Here is a 14,552-nt window from a genome sequence, read left to right on the forward strand (position 1 = left end):
TCCGGATTGGGACTCCCCGCCAAGGGCCGGCGCTGCTGTTGCTACGGCTGGGGCAGGAAAGGCATCGGAGTGTCCGGGGCTCATCCGTACAGAATATCAAGGCAGGAATCCCACAATATCTACTTTGAACCAGGATATATAGCAGTGTGGACGCAGATAACCCAGTAAAGCAGATATTGTGGGATTCTCTGCCTTGATATTCTGGGTTATTGGGCTGTGTGGAACGGCCCTAGAGGCAGGAGGGACTGAGCAGAGGCTGCTTCTTCTGCTCTCTTTGTCTCTGGCCCTTTTGGGTTTGGATGGGTAGACTGAGGAGAAGGTTATTATTATTCCCAAAGCTGGGTTTGAATCCCTCTCACACTCATACTCAGGGCCCTTCCACACAGCCATATAACCCAGAACATCAAGGCAGAAAGTCCCACAATATCTGCTTTGAATTAGGTTTCAGGAAAGCCGTGAAGACATGGCTATGTACTGAAGCCTCCGGTGGCCTAGGGGATAAAAGCCTCGTGACTTGAAGGTTGGGTTGCTGACCTGAAGGTTGCCAGGTTCGAATCCCAACCGGGGAGAGCGCGGATGAGCTCCCTCTATCAGCTCCAGCTCCATGCGGGGACATGAGAGAAGCCTCCCACAAGGATGGTAAAACATCAAAACATCCGGGCATCCCCTGGGCAACGTCCTTGCAGACGGCCAATTCTCTCACTCCAGAAGCAACTCTGGTTGCTCCTGACACGAAAAAAAAATGACTATGTACTCAAGCATTCGAGGAGGTCGATATGACGTGAATCAAGGTGCACATGAAGGTGTTAGTGGATGAATTTAACTATACATGCATTTTAAATTTTATAATTCATGGTTTTATAGAGTCTAATTAGAGTTTTATTAGAGTTACTGTTTTATTGTTTATTAATATATCGTTGTTTTATTGAATGTATTTTGGGCAATGTAATTTGCCGACTGTTGTAAGCTACCCTGAGTCCCTCCGGGTGAGAAGGGCGGGGTAAAAATGATGTAAATAAATAAATAAATAAATAGCAGTGTGGACTCAGATAACCCAGTTCAAAGCAGATACATTGGGATTTTCTGTCTTGATATTCTGAGTTATATGGTTGTGTGGAAGGGCCCTGGGCGGAGGCTGCTTCTTCAGCTATCTTTGTTTCTAGACCTTTTGGATTTGGATGGGTGGACCGAGGAGGGGGTTAGTTGTTATTATTCTGGGAGCTGGGTTTGAATCCCTCCCGCCCTCACACTTAAGGCCCTTCCGCACAGCCATAAGGTAAAGATAAAGGTTTTCCCGTGACACAGAAGTGTCTCATCACATTACAGCATGGATCCACTTTAAAACCGGTTTCTGCCTCCTGCAGAATTCTGTGGTTTGTGGTTTAGTGAAGCCCAGAATCTGCCCCTCCCTAAACTACAATCCCCATAATTCTGCAGGAGACAGAAACTGGATTTAAAGTGGATCCAGGCTCTAGTGTGATGAGGTCTCAAGTCTAGTCATGTCGGACTCTAGGGGTTGGTGCTTATCTTCACTTCTAAGCCAAAGAGGCAGTCCCCTAGTTACCAGCAAGATAGGTTCTGGAGGTTGGTTCTTAATAATAATAATAATAATAATAATAATAATAATAATAATAATAATAGGTATAGATAAAGGTTTTCCCCTCACATTAAGTCCAATTGAGTCTAACTCTGGTAGTTGGTGCTCATCTCCATTTCTAAGCCAAAGAACCGGCGTTGTTTGTAGACACCGCCAAGGTCATGTGGCCGGCATGACTGCATGGAGTGCCTTACATTCCCACCAGAACAGTACCAATTGATCCACTCACATTTGTATGTTTTCAAACTGCTAGGTTGGCAGAAGCTGAGGCTAACAGTGGGAGCTCAACCCTCCCCAGAGTCAAACCGCCAACCTCTCAGTCAGCAAGTTTAGTGGCTCAGCTGTTTAATCCGCTGTGCCATCAAGGGCGCATACATTTCATTTATACCCACACCCTCTCCCCAAAGGGACTCAGGACAGCTTACAACAATCAACAGATCCAGAGAATAATATAAGCAATAGACAACCGACACAATAAACAATTATCCCATAATACAGTTACAATAACATAATAATATAAACATTAATAAATAACAGTTTAAAAGCTATTTGCCCTTTAAAAACAATATAAATATAGACACTATTTAAACCAGTCTGTTCCTGTTATCAAGATATCCAGCATTATGATTAATGTTCTAATGGTCTTTCGAGTCCTGTCTGATAATTAGGTAATACTCTAGCCATTATCAAAAGCTTGCTTTAATAGCCAGGTTTTTAACTCCTTCCTAAAGATTAAAGGAGTAGGTGCTTGTCTTATTTCCATGGGGAGAGCATTCCAGAGAGTGTGTGTATGTGTGGGGGGCACTACGAGAAGGCCCTCTCCCTCGTCCCCACCAACCTGGCTTCTAGTTCTGAAGTTGAAGGATTGAGTTGCTGAGAGTTTTCTGGGCTGTATAGCCATGTTCCAGAAGCATTCTCTCCTGACATTTTGCCCACATCTATGGCAGGTATCCTCAGAGGTTGTGAGGTATATCGGAAACAAGACAAGGGAGGTTTATATATCTGTGGAAGGTCCAGGGTGGGAGAAATAATTCTTGTCTGTTTGAGGCAAGTGTGTATATTGCAGTTGGCCACCTTGATTAACATTGGATAGTCTTTTGGCCTCAATATCTGGCTGCTTCCTGCCTGAGGGAATCATTCGTTGGGAGGTGTTAGCTGGCCCTGATTGATTCATGTCTGGAATTCCCTAGTTTTTAAGTGTTGTTCTTTATTTACTGTCCTGGTTTTAGAGTTTTTAAAATGCTGGTAGCTAGATTTTGTTCATTTTCATGGTTTCCTCCTTTATGTTGAAATTGTCCACATGCTTGTGGATTTCAGTGGCTTTTCTGTGTAGTCTGACCTGGTGGTTGTTAGAGTGGTCCAGCATTTCTGTGTTCTCAAATAATATGCTGTGTTCAGGTTGGTTCATCAAGTGCTCTTCTGTGGCTGAGCATGGCAAGAAAGAATGTTTCTGGAACATGGCCATACAGCCCCAAAAACTCACACAACCCAACATGAAAGCCTGTGACAACATAGTTAAAGTATTGCCAAACTGCATTGATTTGGCAGTGATGGTGCACGTGTACTTAAAACATTTCCCCCAGTTTGCTCAGACTTTGGTGTAGGATCCTTGTTTCAGAAAAAAACCCATGGAGATTGGTAGATGGCAGATAACTGTAGTGTCTCGTTGCTTGAGAGTCATTATTAAAAAGAGGTCTATACCTTGGCGTATACCATACCATAAACTCTGTATCAACTTGATATTAATATTTAAGTACAATAAAAGCAATTAAAGATACACTTAACTTAATGTAGCCCCGTTTTATTGTTTTGCTATATTGTAAAAACAGCTTTGAAATGTTTAAAGTATTAACTTTGGGTTTTTTGGCGGTTGCCTGAGAGTTCCATTTGCTGAGAGCCTATTATAGTTGCTTGGTGTTACCCCCCTGCACTGTGGGGAAATGAATGCAGTTTGACACCACTTTAATGACCATGGCTGAATGCTATGGAATCATGGAAGTTGTAGTTTGGAGAGGCGCCAGCACTCTTTGCCCAAAAAGCCTAAGGGCAACAACAACTACAACTCCCATGATTCCTTAGCATTCATTCAGCTAAACGTAATGGTGTCAAACTGAATAGAATTCTACAGCATAGAATGACATTGTATCTCAGGGCACGTCTATACGGTGGGGCCCACGAGGCCTCTTCCAACTCTATGATTCTATGATTCTGTAATCATGAGAGTTGTCATTTGCACTCTCTTGTAGATAAGCCTAAAAACCTTGTAAAACTACAATTCTCATGATTCCATAGCATTCAGCCATGACCATAAAAATTGTGTCAAACTACAGTATATTTATTCTACAATGTAGATGCACCTTTGATAAAAATATTTTCCCCAGGTTGCTGAGACGTTGGTATAGTATTTTTTGTCTTTCAAGCAAGTCTTAATGTTTTTATGAGGCTTCTTATTTATTTTTCAAAGCATACACTCTTCACAGCTTGCAGAAGCAAAGAATAAAAAGCAGTAATTGAAATAGCAGAACAGAAACAATGGAGTGCAGCATAAAAATGTCAGGCAGAGAAGAAGAAAATTCACAAACTGGCAGCTTAGAAGATTAAATAGGGCACAGAATCCAGGTTTTCTTTTCCCACACAAATAATTTTTGAATGTTATTGGGTTAATATAAAGTCCTGACCTACCACCAAGAAGACTGCAAACCAGGGGCAAGGCAGTCATTATAGTTATTCCACAACTGGGGTGTCATTGTTAAGTAGCCATACATCTCTGGTTTCTCTATCAACTTGTTGTTGTTGTTGTGTTTCTCCAAGTTGTTTCAGTGTCTAACCAAAATGTTTGAAAACTGAAAGGCAAGGTTGACAAATATAAGTGCGTAGAAGAACACATACAATCCTTGCGGACTTTGAAAGGCCACAACATTCTCTTCATGCTCAATGTTTTGAATCTGTTTTGCCTCCAAACATCCACTAAAACTACCTGGGAAGACAGTTTAGCCCTCGCTGGGCCTTTAATGCCAGGATCATTTTTCCTCTCAAAAGGAAGTGACCCAACTTTTGACTTAGCGTTCATTTTTTGTTGGAAAATTGGCATATCTTGTTCCTAAAATGGTTTGGTATAGCCATCCCAAACTGGAGATCATTCCCCCCCCACCAAAACAAAATCTGGAATCCTGGGCTCTGCTGGTTGTGCTTTCCACAGCCCTGGCCTAGATCAGTAGAAAGTAAATCATTTAAAAATCTGTACAGATGTGGGAACATTATTAGACCCACCTAAGCTTTGATTTAGACAGCCTTGTTTAAAACTGGTGCCAGAAGGAAGCCGACATGAGTGTAAACTGGGTTTCCATAGGGTGGAAATTCCACAATCATGCAGAGAAGGCATAGACAGCACTATAGTTCCCAACAGCATGTTAATCAATGAATTATTAATTTATTAATACATTTATACATCCCTTATTAATTTATTAAAATATGTATACATAAAGATCTCAAGGTGGTTTACAAGTAAAATGCGGTATCATGTTGTGTAATACAGACAGTTGTGTCATTGTGCTAGTTGTGATCGCTCTAGGAAATAGTATTCTTTTGTGTGTATGTGCCTTCAGCTGCCTTGAGTTTAATAGGATTTCCATAGGCAAGAAATACATAGAGAAGGCTATGTATTTCCTTCCTCTAAAATATAATCTGCAGTGCCTGGTTTTTGCTGTTGGTCTCCCATCTAGGTGGTAGCCAGAACTGACACTACTTCATTTCTAAAATTATGTGCAATCTAGTTCCTTTAGGACAGTGGTTCCCAACCTGTGGTCCATGGCCTCGCCGTTACTACACCTTTGCAACAAGAGTGACTGGTCTTGCGAAACCCACTTACAGTGTTGAGGCATAGATCACATCAGCTCTAGATTATTAAATATGGTTTTCTATGGGTGAGCAGATGGTGACTACTGGATGGCATATGTTCTGGATCAGAAACTAGAGCTGATGTGGTCTATCCAGTGCAATTTTCTGAATCAGCACCCCAGATAATCAAGCCGAATCTAAAGTTGACCAAAAACTGATTTGTAACCCTTTTGGTACTAATGTTGGAGAATGGTTCCTGGTCAAAGTGGTCCCTGGTCAAAGTGGTCCCTTGTAAAAAAAAGTGTGGGAACCACTGCTTTAAGATATTTTGGCCATTATTTTATTATTTATTATTGTATGGCTCACGAGACATTATTGAACTTCAGTTTTCAACATTCCTTGTATAGCTCTGTTGGCTAGGGCTGCTAGGAATAACAATTTCATGACATTTGGGAGACTACAAAAGTCCCATCTGTGAAAAATTGGCTACTAGTTGTCTTAGAAATAAGGCTGATATTTCCTAAAGATTCCATTTTTTCTATTCCTTACTCATTTTAATCTTCGCATAGAAGTTTCATAGCATGAAGATATTTGTAACACACCTTTTTTTTTCAAGGCACAGCTGAAAAGTGTGTGGTTTTAGACAATTAACATTTTGAATGACTTCAGAATTCATCAAAGTAAATTTATAGTAGAGGTCAGATCCTATCTCATCTTGGAAGCTAAGCAGGCATGACCCTATTTAGTACTTGGATGGGAAACCAGCAATGAATATGAAGTGCAATAGGCTATATTTTTGAGGAAAGAACAGGTAAACCCGTCTCTTGTCTAAGAAAATCCTATGATAGTCATGATAATGAGTTGACGGGGTTCAAAGGTACATGCACACACAAATTAATAGCAAGAATTCCAAATTAATATATTGCTGTTGCATGCCTTGATATGATGATAAAGTACATTTATGGAAATGGTTGCAAAATGTCAGTTAATTATTTAATTATGCAAAATATTTAAATTGATATCATGGTTGTTAATTTGACTTTATAATGTATCATTTTCTATGACATTTGTAAGTTTAACATTTTCTACAACTGTGAGGGGTTTTCTGATTCCTCCAGGAAACAATATTTCAAGACGTAAGGCTCATTTTGTTATCACAGAGTATGTTCTGGAGATTTGTTTGGTGATGGAAACACTTAGTCATGATTGTTTTAATTAAATTAAATGAGAAAATGCTGTGCTGTTTACAATACTGTACTTTAAGAGCTGAAGAAATAATACATAAACATCATCTTTTGGTACATCAGGTTGTTTTCAATTTCTTTTTGCAGCAAAGTCATACACATTTATTATGGCAAAAACCTTAAGTGGACTTGACGACTTTTGTCAAGATATATTATCTTTTAATACAATAGAAAACTGTTAGATATTACCGTGCTTACAGTGTTAAATGTCATTTCAGCACCTAAGTTTGGGACAGCGACACTTCCTCCTCTAGAAGAGCCTTTTAAAGTACTCTTAGAGTGTACAACTTTTCAGGACATACATTACCCAGTTTACATATTTTTGTTTTCCTTCATAAGAGCAGGTGTTTCATTGTCCTTCAGATTAGTTTGACAATTCAAGCCCAAATGATGAAAAGCCTGAGCAGTACAAAGCTAAATTCCTCACTGTGGTCTCTATTTCTCCTTAGAAACATATATTGATAAAATGTCAACCTGATAAATTTATGTATGCGATTTAGATTACAACTACTTACAAATGAAAAGTTAATTTTGCAAGAACATATGCTGTTTATTTTATATTTTATTTTACTTATTGTTTTTTACATTAGAAAACACATAATTGTGAGATCAAATCAATGCTCAGATTTTTATTTTCCCAATTCCTAGCAAATGAGGCTGTATACTTATATCCCTGGCAATTCAGTGAGATGTAATTTTGGGTAAACTTACAGAGAATTGCATCATTAATGCTAATTTAGATGAAAATGTTCATCTAAATGGAAACCTTTATAATTTTGGTCCGCGTAACTATTTTGTAGTTGTAAATAGGACTTTTGCTGCCATGGTACAAAGCTATTGTGAATAGTGTCTTACACTATTCAGTGCAGTTCTGTTTCTCATATTATAATATTCCACTGCAAGAGAAAAATCCTTAACTCAACAAAGCTAGATGAAAGTGAATCTGTTCAACAACAACAACAAAATCTAGATAGCTATTTCTTTCATAACAGAATAGCAATTATACTTCTATTTCTGAATTATACTACTTGGTAATAATTATTTTTAATCTTCCATGCAAATTGTCACAGTAGATTATTGCATGATGAAAAGTGCTTGAAAAGGACTTTTAGCAGTATTTATGAAGGGCACTTCATAAAGCAAAAATATATGTTATGGATTAAGCCATGCGATTACCAGTCTTAGGTTGCTGCAACAAAAGTGGATGAAAAAATTATCCTCAGCTGAAATACACTGAATTTTAAATAAGCATATCTTCTGAGTATTATTTTTGATCATTTGTAAGGCTTTTGTTCCTAACAAGAGAGTAAACAGAGATAATGTGTATTCCTAATAGAGATAGCAGGGCTCTGGATAGTCTTAAATGACATGTGTTTGATGCTTTCTGTATTGGTGCAGCGCTTGCATGAAGAACTGCCAGACAGGGATAAACAGCCTTCCTTTTGTTCTCCCTGTTAACATTGCCACCATAATAGGTGACTGTGGAAAATGAGCAGTCTGTGTTGGCCTCACCTGTTTAACCTATATCATTCCTTCTCTTTGATCAAATTATATGTGGATATGAGAATATGAGAGATGCAGCTAAGAAAGTAGACTTATCTAGTCTATGAAAGCTTATGCTGCTAACTTTGTCATCTCAGTTAATCTCTCTCTTTGCATACTGAGTCTATGAGTGTTGCGGAGAGACTCCTATTCCCTAAACTGATCTGATGTGCTTTTGGTTCAAAAGAAGAAAACTGTGTTCTGTTAAACTGAAGATATTTTGTTTTATGTGAAGGTACTATGTTACATAGGAAAAGAACACAACCTTTTGTTTTAGAATTTAAAACACTCTGACCTAAAGTGATATCCATACTTGTGTATAAAGAAATGCTACTCTCACATGCTATATTCTGATGTTTGAGGCATTCAAGAGGTCATGTTTGCCCAATGTAAAGGTTCTTCCATTACTAAATCAACATTTTAGTAATTGAGGTTTTGTTTTATTTTTACTGCATAGGAGTTGACACAAAGTTGAAGTTTACACTTGAACCATCTTTAGGTCAACATGGGTTTCAGCAGGTAATGTGTTATTTTTGCATATTTATACAAGGTTAAATGATGTACTCTGAATGCATGGAAAATTTATTATTATATTTGTTTCCCATTTTTATCTCTAGATGGAGACACAAATTGGCTCACAACATTTAAAAAACAGTGCAATTTAAAATCCATAACATACAAATATTAAAATAGAATTAAACTATTGAAATCGCTTAAAACACTTAAAAACTGTTAAAATAATCCAATACTCTACAGCATCCCCCAACTCATTCTATAAACATTATTCTATAAAATCTACATTGGCCTACAAGAATATGTTATGTTATCCTGATGAACCTATATTAATTGCTATAGCAGTTTTCTTTGGAAATCCTGTTTTTTGCTTATTTGTTAGAACTGAAAATTCTGCATGACTGAGAATTATTCAAGTCTCTCTGTCAGTGAAACGGACCTTTTTCTTTTTCACAATAGTATTTTGGCCAGCAAGCTATTTTTTCTTCTCTCTCTGCTCTGCACATGAAATGTGGCAAGGTTATGTTGTGTAAGAATACTTCATCTTAAAATAGTTTATGGTAAATTGATACTATACTTGACTAAAATATGTATTAACTTTTTCTGAACTGGAATAATGTAACTCTCTGGTGTTTACTTTCAGTGGCACGATGCTCTTAAAGCAGTGGCTAGATTGCCAACAGGAATACCAAAGGAGTGGAGGAGAAAGGTAGGCAGAACATAGTCCGTCTGTGGATTTAAATGCACATAGCTTTATCTCTCAGATAATTTTTTTGAAGTTTTAATGCGAGTGCTTCCTACTGACTTTAAAAGTGAATCTACAACAATTTTATAATGGCCATGTTCATCTGAATGCAGTAGTGCAAAAATGAACAGCTTTTTACAAGAGTCCTACTAATATTTACAGAACATTGGTGGTATAAACTCAGTTGCTTTTGGCTGTGAATTCAGCAGATCGAGTCTTTAGTGGAGAGAATGTACTGTGTGACAGAGAAGGGGTTGGAAGTCCCTAATGTAAAACAGAAAGGTTGACCATTAATGTCCTATTAAACAGAGTTATTGCTTTAGTGTAACCTCTACTGGGAGATTCCAAATCTCAAAATAATAATTTGTGTGTCTTCCATCCAAACCTTAACCTTTTGCAATTATTGGAGATAACTTTTTTTCATTGGAAGTCACCTGTGAATTTTTAATTTTCATTTTTGCAAATTGTAGACATATCCAGTACAGATAAAAACAAGAAAACGAAGAGCTTTGTAACTGAACAGTTTGCATGTACTTTGATGTTTTAGGCATTGGTCCAATAACTGTGCAACTATGACTGTGCTGAGGCATCTGCTATGCACATATGACCTGAAACTGTGGTGTGTGTGTGTGTGTGTGTGTGGGCAAGATCCATCTTCAATGTCTCTATATGTGAAGGTTTCTCTTCAGATAATAATAATAATAATAATAATAATAATAATAATAATAATAATAATACTTTATTTCTAGACTGCCATCTCTCCCCAGAGGGACTCAGGGTCGTTTACATAAAATGCAAACATTCAGTGCCATAATCACACAATATCAAAAGATGAGACATGTTCATTAACAGACTTATTACAATAAAAGAATTCAGATTAAAATAATAAAAGATACAAATACAAGGAAAACATAATTATACCAATAAAACATGATTGCACAAAAGTGCATACCCTGAACAATTAAAACGACCAAACTGCAGAAGGTGCTAAACACCGGTTGTAATTCAAAGTAGACCATAGCAGCCATAAAGTGCAGATTGTGCTTATTGTCTACTTGGTGCAAATTTCAAAGCAGATTTGTAAACATGTTCATCTGGGTGCACCTAAAAACCTCTAGGTCAGAACTTTCCAAACATTTTGGGTTGGTGACACACTTTTTAGACATGCATCATTTCACAACACAGTTATTATTATTATTATTATTAATAATAATAATAATAATAATAATAATAATAATAATACTTTATTTTTCTATGCCACCACCATCTCCCCGAAGGGACTTGGGGCGGCTAACATGGGGCCAAGCCCAAAACAGAAACAAAATATAATGAATTAAAACCAATATCTATAACTAAGAAACAATGATACAACAATCAAATAAAATAAGCAGTTAAAACAAAACATACAGTAAAACACATAATGACCATACAAAAATGAGTAATGATACAAGCATCAATCACTATGGATAAAAATGGTCGGGCATATAAAAAGTATACAATTTCAAGGCCATTTAATAAAGTGCATGGACAATGTCAGAGAATTGCCTGGGATAATGTGGGATAGGATAAATAGGAAGGGAAATAAAATGCTAGGAAGCAGTGTGCCAATGATAGGGGTCTCTCATGTTAGTGATTGTTCAAACGCACACTGAAAGAGCCATGTTTTAAGCTGTTTGATAAAGGCATCTTTTACTAGCAGATTGGAGTCTAAAACAATCGCTTATGAGAGATATGGATACATAAATTTTATTAATTGAATGTATTTTGACACAATATATCTCATTTGAGTTTTTAAAAATATATGATTTGTAAGATAACATATATTTCCAAGATTTTTGTCATTTCTTGTTGCGTTCATGTGAAACACCTACACACTGCAGCCGACACACAGTTTTGAAAACTGCTCTTGGTGGTTACAGAGTTGTTTCTAAACATATTAATTGAAATACGCTAGGAAGCACACTTTAAGCTTGTCTTGTGCTTCACCTAAACATAGAGTCAGACTTCCAGGTGCTTCATGTCCTCCTCTCCTGTTTTAACCCTTGTGTGTTATGATGAACACTTGAACAAAACTTACATTTATGTATATAAATGTGTGGAATTGCTATAACAATATATTAAACCGGCAGATAATTTTTGCATAGATTTATGCATAACATTTCTATTTAAATGAGGTAAATAATTGGTTTTATTTTGTGGGGGCATCTCTTTTAAGGTCTGGCTCACCTTGGCAGATCACTACTTGAGGAGTATAGCAATTGACTGGGACAAAACTATGCGCTTCACTTTCAATGACAGAAGCAATCCTGATGATGACTCCATGGGTATTCAGATTGTAAAGGTAGCCCAAATTTTATTAATCCGCTTATTGAATTATTTTTAGTTGTATAACAAATACAATATTGCTGTTTGCCTACTAAAAGTTATATTGATATTATTTATTGATCAGGAAATAAATTATTCTTTGGTCCAATGCTGAAATTTCTCATGACTGTCTCATAACTGTTCCATATTAATGTTGTCATTCATGTGAATCACCCATTCATTTACTTTTGTTTCTATCAGTAGTACACTTAATTTTAGATTCCTTAGTGTGTCCAATGAGATAGCATACAGAGAATGTGAATCACCTGTTAATATGTAGAAAGATAAATAGAAAGTGCAGCACAAAATTTTTTGGAGGACAATCCTGCGCTATGTGTTGCTTCTAAATACAAATTCACATCCGGGGAAATAATAATAATAATAACAACAACAGTAATTTGAAATATTTCTTACCCGGCTCTCCTAATGGTTTGAGTTGAGGTACAACATAGTTGACCAGGGTGTGCATTATTAAAAAAAATGATGCTGAATGTAATGTGCAGACAAAAGGGCTTGACTTTCTCTTGCTTGACCAATGCAAGCAGTGAAAGGGCTGATAAGTGAGAGGAATCCAAGTCCCTTCTCCAGCCTCACGCCGTTCCCAACTGTCCTCTTTCATAAATGAGGCAGTTGAATCTATTGCACACCACATTTTTGGCTATTTAATTTAGCCCAGAAAAAGGTGTGCATTAAACTGAAGTAAATAAGGTGTATCCTGCATTTGAAGTCCTTTCTAATTCTATGAGCTATAGCACGTATTCTCTCTGATTTGTTTTTGAAACCAGCTGCCTTTAAATAATCCCACATAAAGTGGACGGTGAAAAAAGGTAATGGGAAAAAACTGGGATCAGATCCTGGGATGTAGGGAAGTGTAGATCCAGCCTTACTTGAGATGAAGAAGAAGAGTTCAATGGATTCCATAGGTTGTTAAAAAGACAAATTAATGGGTCTTAGAACAAATTAGGCTGAACTCTCCCTAGGAGCCAAGATGACTAACCTGAAGCTGTCATAACTATATCATGAGAATAGATGACTCACTAGAAAAGATAATAATGCTTGCTAAATAGAGGCAGTATGAAAAGAGGAATGTCACACTACCGGTGGATAAACTCAAATCAGGGAAGCAATAGTCCTGAGTCTGGAAGTCTTGAACAAGGCCTCTCATAGGGTTGAAGGTAGTTAACAGCAAAAACTGAATATAAAGCCTTCCATGCATATGATTGCTTGATGTAACTCAGTTTGATGTAAAAAATTGTCTGTGCCTGAGGCCTTGTTTTAAATGAGTAGGAAAGCCTGAACCTGGACTGTAAGCTTTTCTACTGCACATGTTTTATTTATTTATTATAGTATTTATAGTCCGCCCTTCTTACCTTAAAGGGAACTCAGGGTGGATCACAGAACACATATATGGCAAACATCAATGTCGATTATAACAGTGACAAGACAGACAACTGATAGAGGTATATATAGGCTTTCCCATCTTTGGAGGCTTTACTTGATTCTGGCCACTGGTGGGGGCTGCCGCTCCATCTCCCTGCTGAAGAGCTTTCTTTGTTTGTAAACGTCCTCCTTTTGCTGATCGAAACACCGAGCCTAAGTACTAAAGGTCAGGAGCTCACCCTGACCCAGGCTTCGAACTGTCAACCTTCGGGTTGGCAAGATTTATTGCAGCTCGGTGATTAACCAGCTGTGCTAAAAGCTCGGTGTTCCCTTATTCTGAAAACTGGAATAGGGGTGAAGGCGGAAGAAGCCTTTCTCTCAGATACATTCATTTTCTGGAGTTAGAAATGGAAGGATGGAGAAGAATATTCCATTAACTGAAGCCCCACCATAGATAGAAATAAACCAGAGCAAATTAGACACTCATACCATATGGTGAGAAAGGTGACCTAGTTTTATATTAGGAGCAATGAGGCTGTGCATCTGCCTGAATATTCTATATGAAAAGACTGGTCTTAATTGGCAGCTCTGAATTATAGATCTTGTTTGTACTGTGCCATATTAAAAATTAATATTGCGTCTGTTGCATCTCTTGCCCACTAATGGTTTATAACCTCCAAAGCAATATAACTCCTGGGAGATAAAAAGAAATTGTCAGTTTGATTCCCCACCTCAATTCTGTTTTCTTCTAATAGAACTGGGAGTGGGGAATTGATTAAAACATGCCTATGTTTATTATTCTGCCTGTATAGATGTGGAAAAATCCCTTACTATATAATGATTGTTATTTTTATATCATTGTGTACTCATTGATTATACAGTGGACCCTTGGCATCTGCTGGGGTTTGGTTCCAGAACACCCCCTGTTCCCTGATACCAAAATCTATGGATACTGAAAGCCCAATATATGCAATGCTGTAGTAAAATGATGTCCCTTATATAAAATGACAAAATCAGAGTTTGCTCTTTGGAAATTTTGTTTTGGAATATTTTCAAGCTGCCAATATGGAAAATGGAAGGCTTAATGTAACTGCTTCTTATGCTTTTGTAAGCTTCGTTGAGCTTACCTTTGGAAAGGTAAAACATGAAGCTAGTAAAATGCTTCAGTGTTGTGCTGAGTGATGTTTCAGTGTCTATTCTAGATACTAGTCTATATTTTCGGGGCAATGAGTGTACTTACTCCTCAAACTGGTGGTTGATCCTTTACAACGTGAATGAAAGAATACTTTAGAAATGTACAATCACCTGGGGAGGGTTTTAAAAGTAATTT

General features: G+C 37.3%; 1 protein-coding gene across 4 annotated transcripts in view; it reads left to right on the forward strand.

The window, feature by feature from the left end:
- Positions 1–14,552, forward strand: part of tbc1d30 (TBC1 domain family member 30) — a 67,488-nt gene that overhangs the window by 31,813 nt on the left and 21,123 nt on the right. For all 4 annotated transcript variants that reach the window (XM_062982559.1, XM_062982558.1, XM_008111077.3 and 1 more), the window contains 3 exons: positions 8,678–8,739; positions 9,377–9,442; positions 11,694–11,819. In XM_062982559.1, coding sequence (XP_062838629.1) covers positions 8,678–8,739; positions 9,377–9,442; positions 11,694–11,819 — 254 coding nt within the window. The remainder of the gene's footprint in view (positions 1–8,677; positions 8,740–9,376; positions 9,443–11,693; positions 11,820–14,552) is intronic.

Source organism: Anolis carolinensis, chromosome 5, assembly GCF_035594765.1.
Source record: "Anolis carolinensis isolate JA03-04 chromosome 5, rAnoCar3.1.pri, whole genome shotgun sequence".
Lineage (NCBI taxonomy): Eukaryota > Metazoa > Chordata > Lepidosauria > Squamata > Dactyloidae > Anolis > Anolis carolinensis.